The sequence below is a fragment of the Bombus flavifrons genome, chromosome 7 (genome assembly GCF_040668555.2).
Source record: "Bombus flavifrons isolate JBK064 chromosome 7, iyBomFlav1_principal, whole genome shotgun sequence".
Classification (NCBI taxonomy): domain Eukaryota; kingdom Metazoa; phylum Arthropoda; class Insecta; order Hymenoptera; family Apidae; genus Bombus; species Bombus flavifrons.
The window spans coordinates 1,967,744-1,979,816 of record NC_138448.1 but is presented as its reverse complement, the minus strand read 5'-3'; the positions used below and the strand labels follow the sequence as shown (position 1 = coordinate 1,979,816).

General features: G+C 48.1%; 1 protein-coding gene across 5 annotated transcripts in view; it reads left to right on the top strand.

Annotated features, from left to right (window-relative positions):
• The window catches only part of Fak (protein tyrosine kinase 2 Fak), a 37,885-nt gene that overhangs the window by 9,696 nt on the left and 16,116 nt on the right, over positions 1-12,073 (top strand). For 4 of the 5 annotated variants that reach the window (XM_069116234.1, XM_069116237.1, XM_069116239.1 and 1 more), the window contains exon 2: positions 10,385-11,016. The exons of the other annotated variant lie outside the window; for it this stretch is intronic. In XM_069116234.1, coding sequence (XP_068972335.1) covers positions 10,934-11,016 — 83 coding nt within the window. In that variant the 5' untranslated portion in view covers positions 10,385-10,933. The remainder of the gene's footprint in view (positions 1-10,384; positions 11,017-12,073) is intronic. 5 annotated transcript variants of the gene reach the window in all.

The following is a 12,073-nucleotide window of genomic DNA, read 5'->3' as shown; positions in this document are numbered from 1 at the left end:
GAGGAACGCGCCTAACTAGCGTGGCGGGAAGAAACCGTTGAAAATTAATAGTGTTATGGTTAGCAACGTACGCGTAGTCCACCAGCTTGGTCGGAGCCAGAGGTTCGTGATTGGTGCAACCGGCTTCCATGACTCGTTCCGAAAATAATCGTCGTATTTTTACCGTCTCTTTATGCCCATTTTGGGGCCGCTAGAAGCCGCACAAAGTGGCGTTAATTCCGTGTGAAGTAATACGGACGTTGTCACGCCTTCGTCATTGTAACGAGAAGCGATCATTTCTTCTTCGGTATATAAAACTCGTCATCGTTGTCATGCTTCTAGCAATGCTTACTTACGTGTCTTACGTAAAGTTAGAGAATATTTTTATTTACATCGACAAACGTCGAAGGTTCGATTGCCGTACCATTATCTCGGCAAAGGGTTGGCAGTTTTCCACGATGTCCGTGGCCTACTCGCGGCTCTCGCACAGTCTGTCGTCTGATTTTCGATAAACAGCGCTTCCTCGTAGTCTTATCGGAGCTTTCTGTCACGGCAAACTTTCGCTAGTGCGGCATCCAACCGTTTGCTCGCATTTCACCCGAGCACAATACGCGCCTCATCGACGTACGTTATACGTATACACGTTGGTCAACTGAAAACCTCTTCACGACACACAAGCTTGTCCTCGATGTCGTCGTTGTTGTTCGCCATTCTCCGTCGGCTTTTCACGCGACGAAACAATCGGGGAAACACAAGTTCGAAGACCTCGATTGCGTACAATTGGTTCTTCCATGGATTTACACCTACGATTTCTTCGACGATTTTGATTTCTCAGTTTCGACCGACATTCATAGACTGTACGTAAGCGTCTAACGGGAATGCTGGGCACGGTCCGATGACGAGATCAGTCGATCGATTCGGCTTCGACCGAACGAAACGGTTGCCAGTCTAGCGTCTGACGTTCGTTTCATTCGCCGCTTCGTTTCCTCCCAACTGTCACGTGGATTGAGCGAAACAGAAAGAAGAAATAGGACACGGGCGACGAAAAAGTCTCAAAATTCAGGAATCCTTCTGGCGTGTACAATTCTTTCATATCGACTTTTAGATCGATGCCACTATGCCTTTGCTCATCCGTCTCTCGGAAGAATGATTCACAGAACGCGTCAGGTAAAATGCCACGCAATCCGAATAGAGAAAGTTTCCATTCCACGGCGACACACACATCGACTGTAATGCGATCAACGATTTCGTGTATTTTTGTTTTTTAAAATCGAGTCAATGTCTCCTCCGAACCTAGTTGCATCAATGTACCGATTATTGACATTTCCTCGATGACTAAAGTCCCGACGTCTATGGTCGAACAAGGAACAAGGTTCGAGATATCCGACACGTCACCTCGCTCCTTTATCGAATCCGAAACATTATCAAACTATCACCCCTCGTTTCATTCTGCTTCTACGCTCTGTTACTTTCCATCACCCGTCTTAACGTCGAATCATCCGCGTTCGTTTTACGACTCGTTCATGCTCGTTACCGTTTAAAACGATACTTTATAACGTACATTCGATTCATACGATCATTTGCAATTTTGTTGGCACCAGGAAGCGCAAACCGGCCAAGAATTTGGCGAACGAGTCGTTTTTTATTCACGAGCGTGACCGATCCGCTGATCGCTGGTGCAGGTAAATGAATCCACACTCTCACGATTCGCGTCCGCCCCTTTAGCCTGTCCATCGACCCTAACTAGCTATTTATATACACGAGCGTCTTGTTTCTGTGCTGGTTGCTTCTGCGTATCTATGTCGACGAGATACACGCGGTGTACGCGCGTGTTCACGCGCCGACGAGTTCGCTCGCCAGCTCGCTCGTCTCTGCTCGCTCGCGACCGTGCGCGACCAGTTATAAGCGGCAAGGGTATCGATACGTGCTCGTGCTGGAATACAAATACGCGAATCGTATACGAACGCGCGATCTTTGTTTTATTGCACCGTGCGCCAGTGCCAAGATCGAGATTTATACTCCGACTGCGCGTGTTCCTACGTCATTGAAGTTTATTAGAGCTTTGGTTCCAGCTAGAACGAAACTTGTTCTTTTTTCATCGGTAAATATAAGCCGCGTAATTTCAGACTCGTTAAAAGTTAGACCGCCTCGTTTTAAAAGAGATTCGCAATTCTTTCGAACGAAACGTAACCCGGTGGTAAGTAGAACGAGGGTCACCCGCCTACGTACTTACGTCTAATTTGCAATTATCGTATAGCCAATTCGAGGCTGCCGCACGTATTTTCAAGACGAATCAGTCTCGTGTCTTTCCAAAAAGGGCGAGTCGTTTTAATGCCGAGCGCGCATAACGCGCGATTGTTTTCTTCCAAAGAAGTCGTGCCTTAGGTTGCGTTTCACAGGATCCCTTCGAAAGGCAGACGAAGAACCGTGCGGTTTCCTGTGACGCGTCGCGATGGTAATGCTTAGGGCCGGCCACGCCTCTCTTCTATGCTCGCGTTTTGCTATTCCTTTTCCCAAGGTTCTAAATCCGTAGCAAAAAGGAGCAATCGTGAACGGTAGAATAACGGCAACGTTTCGAACGGACTTGCCACGATGAGCGTGGAATCGCTGGCGATTAACGAGCCGAAAAAAAAATTCCGCGGAAACTCTTTGTTTCCCGTGGTAGAGGTAGCGTGTCCGACTCGACGATTCCGCTCGAGTTCGCAGCTACGAAGAGGGGTAGACTCGGCTAAATCTGTAGCAGAAGCGAACATGCTTCAGCTTGGTTTTCAGAGAAGTCCTCGTGATTCGACCAAGATCGTTTAGACTTGCGATGACTGTTTCCGTGGACGACGATAGCGATATTACGCATATCCCTATTCTCTGCTCCCGTATTTGTTACATGTCTATTTTCGTTTCTGTCTTTCTTCCTTTTTTTTTATCGCAACCCTTTTCTTGCCACGTGTCGTTGAAAATTGCTTACGGAACACGCTTACGAAGAAAGAACAATCGTCCGATGTTCCATCCGTTGAATCACCTGTCAATAACCGTCGAAAAAGGAAAAGGAGTAAGCACACGACGCGTACCGCCATGTTGGACCACCGTCGTCACTCGCCGAATATGCTCAGCGCATAATTATGAGGGCGCAGCTGCGAGATGGCACGTATACATTTTTCAAAACCACCGCTATACACCTTCGACACGCGAGTCTGTCTGTATTCCTCGCATATATTCACTCGGACGCGTCCGTGTCCGTCATACCGGGGACCGGAAGTGCCGCGATAGGCCATACACGGCATCGTTTATGGCCACTGAGTATCAGCCTCCGATCAGACGTATTCGTAACGGTCGTTCGACTTTTTCGCATTCCTAACCATTTTGCCATCGCTAAAACAAACAAGAATTGATAATACAATTTTACGTCCGGTTCTGAAGATATTTGTATCGAAAAACCTGTTCGCATCCTGTTCACTCTAAAGGAAAAAAATTATCTCGGAACCTTGAACGGTACAAGAGGTAATTAGGTGCTCCGCTTCCGACGGATGATCCTGTCTCGCGGTAATCCTCTTACCTTCACCCGCTTGACGCTCGATCCGTTAATTGTAGGCCGACGTAACGCGTTGCGATTGAACACCGCATAAAGGTGGATTTATATTATCCTCTCCGGCACGGCACGGTTACGGCACGGTTCTGTTCCAATAAACATTTTTGCGAAAAATAAAATAGGGCTGTTCGTATAAGCGTGGGCATAGCGCTAACGGAACGGCACCGGCACGACAGAATTTTGAAACATAGGCTTTAAACGAGACCGTTCACGCTATCCGCCACCGTACGGTACGTAATGTTGCCGTTGCGTGATGATCCGCGCCGTATAATAAGCATAAATCCACCTAAATTCGGTAGTCCACGTCGCTCAATCGAGCGAAACGACGGAAAGGATAGAATAGGACTTGTGGAAACCGCGTCTGGAAGTAGCGATGCGTGGAGCCGGTGTTGCTTGTTTCCCAACGGGACGAAACGCATCCGAACGCTCGATGGCCATTGTTCGCCTATCGTGCGCGCGCCTAGTTCGATGAACTTGGAGATACTTTTGTCCGTGGATCGTAACGCGCCGCGAATCTATCGGCGTTTTATTTACTCTTCGGTTCGTTTTGTTCTGTGAAGCGGTGGCGGGAACAACGGACCGCTTCTGCTCTTACGCGATACACGAGCCGCATCTATCATCTGTGCTATCGAGCCGTGCGAAAAAGGAGAGAGCCTCGTCGATATGAATTAACTCGTTGATTCACGAGAACGCGAGCAATTTCATAATTTTCAGCGTTTCTCTTCTCGTAAATTGTCGCTATTGCGTACCGTATCTATCGGCCACGGGAAAATTCATAGTCGCTACCTCCTCTAAAACTCGAACATATAGAGCAGAAACGAGGGAGTTAATGAACCGTGAGCTCGATTCGAACACACGTCCATGGAAATGCGTTGGCCAATTAGCGATTTATAGTGAGAACCGCGTGAATTTTCCCAAGACCCGCGATACCCTCGTTGCGTAGATTCGAATCGCACAATCTTTGCGGTGCTTCTCATATCCATTAAAAAAAAATCAGTTCCGCGATAATTACGACGAAGCTTCGTTCCACGAAAAGAATTGGAGCCACGATTATCTTGTTTTTATAATCGTAACTTACGTCAAACGATAGACGATATCGTGGCGGATAGAGCCGGTCGCGTGCAATGTCAGTCGGGACCGAAATATTCCGCGTAGCCCACGTCCACGCAACTGTAATCTGTTTGTTCCGATGCGTAATAATAAAACGAACGAGCCAACAGGAAAGACAGGGACGATAAGTAAATGATAAGGGATGGCAGGGAAGGAATCGTTGCTCGTTGTCGGTCGCGGACCGGATGACGCGTATATGCGCGACACACCGTGTGTGCCTCCTGCCGCCATATCGGTGCATGGCGCGACGGTTCGAAGTTCAAGGCCGTATCATGCATCCTGTCATGTAATTACCGCTAAAACTCTCTCGTGGAAAAATGTGCCTCCGAAGAAACGGGGCTCGACGGGATCAAGGAACATGCAATGCCTAAAATCATGAAACCTTATCATGGTGACGCGGCGTTTCGGAGAAGCTTCTCACGCGAAAGTCGTTTCTCCGCGTTGCCTTGCGGAATACTTTAATCTCTCGTCAGTGCTCGCGGCAGCTGTCAGCGACGATGCCTCTGGACTAGCCACGGATCGATAATTCAACGTTCTCACGAGGCCAATCCAAAAAGAAGAAAACGAATGGAATGGACTGGACGGCCAAGAGAGGGGTTGAAGAGGGATCGGAGAGGGATGGATGAAAAACAGTATGCTCTCTCGTCGCACACTAATTTGCATCGGAGATACATATACATACACAGCGCGGCGGGAAATCTCCCTTTTTCGACAGGGCAGCCGCGTATCAACAAGGGTATCTAACGATGAACAAGGGGCGAAACTCGTCCAGGCTGGAGCGATAATGCTCTTGAACGTGTCGTCCTCGAGCTTCCGCTTCACCCGTTTTGGACAAAATTAAATATTTTATCTCGCCGACGAAATCGTGCCTCTCTCGCTTTCTCGATGAATTTTCGAGAGAAGGTTCTCCATTAAACCACGGAGCCAACTGGAGAATTTTCCCATTTTCATCGAGAAGGAAAAAGGCGGAGAGAAATTGTCGAAGAGAAATAATGGAAGAGAGAGAAAAGGGGGAATCGATCGCGGTATAGCCGACGTCATTTTTCTCCGTGGTATTATTCCGAATCGAAGTTGTCTTACAGGATGCAAGCGCGTCAAGATTACGTACGTGCCAGGAATTCTGGGATATTGACGGTATCGAAACCTACGAATTCTTCCTGTCGTCTCTGTTGTTCGTCTATTCGCCGCCGGCTTTATATAGGAGAGACTTTAATTTCCCGGGAATCGACAGGGCATACTATCGTCGTCGTTTCAAACAAGAGAAAAACCATAGATAGCGATTGCTTTCCCTGGTGCGAGTTTATCGCGTCCTAGAACGCATCTCCAACACGCAATTTCTGTTCTCGTTTCTCGGCCGATTACTCCAAATACTTCCTATCTCGCGTCTATCTTAGCACGCGAGCGTCTGTGTTCGATGATAACACGCCAATCGACAGATAAATCGAATTAGGCTCATAGGAGAACAGGGTATACGTACCTATTGGTATCGTGGCTTCTCCATTTCCTCTTAATTGTCTTGTTGGAACTCGTCGATATCGAGGCTTTGACACAGACCGTTATTTCGACGGAATATTACGTTGATGATGAAGAACCGAATCGTTCCTAATTTCCAGAGTTACCGAAGAACCGAGGTTGGCGAAAGTTTCGCCGTTGTAACTTTCGAAACAAAAAGTCAATCCAGCCGAAGCCTGAGACCGGTTCCCAACCCTTCGTCGAAAGTAACAATTATCGGAGCTCGCAAGCTCTTTTGGTTATTTAAAACGACTAGCGGAAGAGGATGGCGTAATTGCTTCGCTATCGTGGCTCGCAAAAGGCGGACGACAGTATTTGCGAAACAGAGTCGCGAAGGTCGACTTGATTTCGTCCATAACTTCGTTGTCTACCTTCCCCTGTATGCCGTATTAATCTCGTGTGACGGGCAAATCCCATCGCAAAGATAATTAAATTGTCTACGAAAAGGATTAATTAAACCTTGATATTTCGTCTGTCCACGCGATAATCTTATGCCCCATCGGATCGTTAAATCCTGCCCAGGCAGTCCTGACGACGTAACTCGCGTTACTACAAACGTATCGATCCGACTGGATGTCGTAACAGGTTGTGAGCAGCACGTGGTCGAATATAATATCGTTGAAAGACACAACTTGCTGCGGCGTTGCTGTTGCGAATATTCTTCCGATATTCGTGGTCGCATCGCCGGCGTTTCTAACGATATTCAATCAGATCAATATGTACGAATCGTGGTTTCAGTCACTCGAACGTCCCGATATACAGGCATACAACGTGCCAGCCAGACACACAGGTACGCGCAAATTTTCAAGAGGTTGCGGATAGGTCTCTGACCTAGGCGAGCTGCAACGCGCACACTTCGGTCACAGTGAATATTCCATTCGTAGTCACAGGAAGTAGCGTGAGAGTTATATATGCGCATAGGCTCGAACGGGGTTGCGGCTATTCCGGCTAGCGGCTCTCGAGGGTTGTTCAGCTATCAGGGACGTACCTCTCCGACCACTCGATGCATCGTAGTTTCGCATTATCGCGCGACCCGTCTCTCGTGAAAATAACCACGTGAATTAACTCGTCGCTGTGCGCGAAACGAACGGCTCTGACGGTAAATTGTTTTCTCAGTCCGTTTGTACACGTACGTATATAGCTGTAGCGTACAGCTTGGACAGGCTTAATATTTTTCAGGTTTAAAGGATTATTTCGGAAATAGAATGAACGCGTTTACAAGCGCGCTTAGACAGTCTGAGAAAGCTCTTGTTTTCGAACTTGCGAAATGTTAGGCTAGTCTGACGATAACACTCGACAACGTAGGTTTCAAGGACGCGCGAACATTGTATGAGAGTAATCGAGTTAATTTCGTCGATTATGCTTCTCCGTAGGGTCGGCCGATGTTGCGGTTATTCCAGTGCTCGACTCTCCGGGGGATGCCGAGCTTGTCCTTCGCTCAGGGACGCATCCTTACGCGAAACCCCGAGTTTCCACAGCGTGTCGATGCGCAGCTATTACGAAATCACCGCCGAAATTAATTCGAACGGTTCGATAACAAGTGTGAAACTAATTTGGCAAATGGCACGTGATCTTTGCTCGTTCAGATACAAACGAACTTGCGGCTACCGCATTGGCAAACGTTCGAAACGCTGGCAGACGTTGCCGGATACTTCGCCAGCGAGTTCGCGGCTACCTCTATCCAACGCATCGCGCGGAATCCTACCGCTCGAAACTGCCAAGGAGAAAACACTCGCAATCTTCGAACTAGTCCATTTCCAGCCCTTTCCAATTTTCCAAACCTTTTGATACTTACCCCTGGAAGCTGTCGCAATTCTGAAAAATGCGAACAACTGTCTTTCGTTTCGATGCAAATAGTTGCGTGTAACGTGACAAACGGTCTACGGGTAATAGAGAGAATGAGAGAGAACAGTAATATGGAGGATAGAGGAGAGGAGAACTCGCAGGATCGGACGCAAACGTTCGCCCCTGAATCGTGTGTGTCGGGGGTTGCGAGCCGTGTCAGGATCGAGGGTAGGCGGCCGACGAACCAAGGGAGGCCGATAGATAGGGATGAAGGGAGAAAGGCTCGGTGGGTGAGCCGTACCGGGGGAAGGACGCCGGGCGTCGCGGCGCAGGCTGCCGCACCCAGCAAAGCGCTTGCTCCCCTTGAACCGGCAAAACGTATACCTGACGCAACCGAGGAGACGACGAGCGCGCGTCGTTCTCGCGATACGCTGTTGCTAGGCGCTCGTTTTCGAGGAACGATTCCGCTCCGGGAATTCACCCCGCTGTCCACAGAAGCCGTCCATTCGCCTGCGTTTCGCGGATTCCCAACACCGAGCCAAGGTCGCGACACGTTCGCGTATCGCGTTCCACGAAACTTGCCAATCTGAAACCCGGTGCTATCCGCGCTACTTGCCCTTCGCGTCCTGCGCGTTCTGCGCGTCCTGCGCGTCCTTTGGAAGCGTGCTACGAGCCGGTGTTCCCTCTTTGCGTCCTGTGTTCGCTTGCGCGGCTTCTACGTCTTCCTGTGAAGTTCTCCACTTTTATACGTGACATCGATATGTGAATTCAAGTGAAGTTTCGAAGAGCGATAAGGGAAGACGAGGTGGTTCGAGGGATGAGATAGGAACCGATGAAGGTAACCAAAAACTGGCTGGAAAGGAAAGTTGTACGAAGTGTGCGGTACTCGGGTTTGTCATGTCAGGAGTTGGAAAGAATCGCGATACATATATCGGCATGTATGCGACAGGAAGTAGCCGAAGGTGAAGTACGAACCAGTGGGTGGGTGACGAAGAGAGGAGGAAGATTTCGAAGCGCCGTGTCAAGGTTGCACGACCTTGATTCGGTCAGCGACACGAGCTTGGCTACGTTTCGCAAAATCGAGCGCACGCTGGATTCGTGCGCTGAGCACGCGTGTATCGTCACTAGCCGCTTCGAATTTTCACAGAAGTGTCCTCGTTCTTTCGATTCGACGATGCTTTTTCTCAACTCGAATTTCTTCACGCATAAATTGCCAGTATATTAATCGCTTATTCCAAGTATCAAAGCATCAAATCTTATAGCATCGTTAAGAGGTAACTACAGGGACAAAGTCTTAAAGTTCCTCGAAAGTTCTCCGGGTTGTGAATCGTATAATTTTAGAAACGGTTTTATTTCTCCAGTCCAAGAGAACGTCTAGTTAACCGAATCGACGCGAATGTAACTTTATATCGTCCCAGGGACGCTTTTCTCCTGCGATACTTTTTTAAGCCGGAAAATGCTCTCGAGAATATTTATGTACTATTACGAAGCCGTCTCTGATAAAACACGTTTCGTTCCCTCAGACCATTTGGTTTCCCTACGTTTAAACGTGGATTAATCGAATAGTCGTTCGATCCTGCGGGACCCCTCTGAATTTCATTAACACGACCACTCTCTTATCTCTAAATACGCATATGCATCGAAGCGAAAGAAAGCCGATTTTCGCCGACATAGACGGAGCGTTTAGCATCGCGAAAATGTTCGCGGAGCTTGCAGGCTAATTACTGTACCAACGGGAATAACACTGCGGTAGTCGGCCCTGCGGAGACTGCAGACAGACGTGGGTGGTGTCCATCTTGAAATAGATTGCATGCCTTACCGGGAGTCGTGCGAGCTTTTTCACGAATTAAATCTCTCTCATCCATTCGCCATAAACTACATTCCAACATAGATATTCGTTTCTCGAAAGTACTCGAGTCAAACTCGTTGCAAGAGAATTCCTCTGTTGCCAGGGTATTTTTCGAATGCGATGAAAGTTTGAATTCGCTCCAGGAAATACTGTTCCCGTATTTTCGTGGAACGATCAGTCAATATCTCGACTGAATAGTTGCATGTTTATGTCCGGTTCTGGCGGAATTTACGTGACGGGACTGGAAGGTCTGTGGCCAGGATTAGGCGGTGCCCCTGCCTTTGGGATAGGTTAGGTTCGTCCTCATAGACGTATGCGAGTGCACGCGAGATCTCTATCGGTTTTGGAAGTTACTCGCAAATCGCGCAACAAGAGTTTCCGACTCTAAGCAACGGCTTAGATAAGAACACCCGTATCTTCCCGCCACGCTCCGCGATAGAGGACATTAAACTGGCTTTTCCACTTTCCCGTGCGGTACTGGAAAGAACTGGGGGAGGAGTTCGTTTGAAAGCGATTATCTTACATAAAGATAGTTGTTTTAAAATTACGTTGATGGTTGTTCACAGTTATTAAGCAACAATAGAAACCGTCGTTCAACAGAGATCAAAATTGAAATCCATCGAAGCCGTGGAATATAGAATCGCGAGTTCGGTAGATCCAGTAGCTAGCTCGTTAATCGAAGAGGAGGACGGGATAAAATTTCCAGTGCATCTCCGGTGTGTTTCCGACGACGATATCGATTCGAAAGTGGCGGTGCAGCAAATGCACCGGAAAGAGAAGAAACATCGCCGGTAAACGAAGAAGTTGCATCGAGTGTACCACTGAATTCCGCCGCTTCGTGCACGACGCTCCAAATCCTACCGACACCGGAACCGACCGCTTTCCTTCGAAAATTCGTTCTTTCCTTGCTTCAGAGAACTCTTTCGATAAAATCGTGGATGTCACTGCTATAGCGAGACAACAGTGGAAACAAAAAAATCGCGTCTTCCGTCCTGAAGATTTATTTCACGCCTATACGTTCTCGAAGTGTTCTATTCCTCACCGTGCCGATGAAAACAGTGACTAGTGGTGGGTGATGATCAGTGACCCACCGTTTCGAATGAAGTGGTTTTAGGATGATGGTGGAGCGTGTCGAGGACCATCTCTTCATGTATCGACGTCCCGTTTACCGAGTCTTCCAGTACCTCGAAACCACCGAGTAAGTATCACGACCAAAAAGCATTTCTCCGCGATTTCACGTCGATCGTGTTTATACTTGTATCGCGTTATCGAACGCGGTCGTTTCGAGCGGCTTTGTATCGACGGGACGCGGAAAGATCCCCAACGACGACGAGACAAAGATGAAATAAATTACGCGTTTCACCGGCCATGGGAGCGAATCGAATCTCGATAATATGCGATCTCGGAGAGGTTTTGGAAAGTTTGCCCAGGGGGTTCGAGATGGTTCCGGTTCCTTAGACGCTGGGTATCCAGCTGTTAGTATCTTCAGAACCACGGAACAGGCGTTTAAACAAAGGGGTTAGTTCGTTTGAAGAGCAGCCAATGGCAATTTCCATGCATAAAGCCTTTGCAAGTCCCTCTTCCAATTCGTGAATGGAGGGAAACGCCGCGAGGGAGATTCGAGTGGGAGTAAAAGGAGAAGGAAGAAGAGGAACGCAGATGGTTTCGCGCGAAAACACCTTCTTTTTTCGTAGACTGTGTTACGTCGATACCAACGGGTAACCATGGCGAAATTGCCATCATCGACCACAGCCCTCTCGGTAACCGTCTCTAATTGATGCTATTAAATGAACTTCAATATCGCCGGTGCGTAGCTACTGTCCTTTCCTTATACTTGCAAACTTTCGAAATCTTTCAAGATTAAATTTTATCTGCGTCCTCGACAAAAGAATCGTATCGTATCGTTACTGTGTCTCCGTTTCTCTTTCGTTCGACGATAATTGCTTTGCATTGTACGTTGTAAGGTTTTATCGCGACCACAATTCCATCTAAAAAGCTCCATGGTCCGTCAAATTACAGCAAAAGATTTACCTCGCCGAATAACTAGAAAGAAGTCACGTGACGTGGAAAATGAGGAAGCTTTGGTCAGGATGTCAGCCAGAACTCGCTGGTCATACCTTACCTTAAAAGTTTCGGGAGACGTCTGCGACGCTTTTCTCAAGTGGTTCGCTACTACTTGCATCTATGTACTTAGTTCCGAGTCGCGTCAGCTCGCCGCGAGAGCTACATAAACAGTGATATCCTCCGTAAAAGTA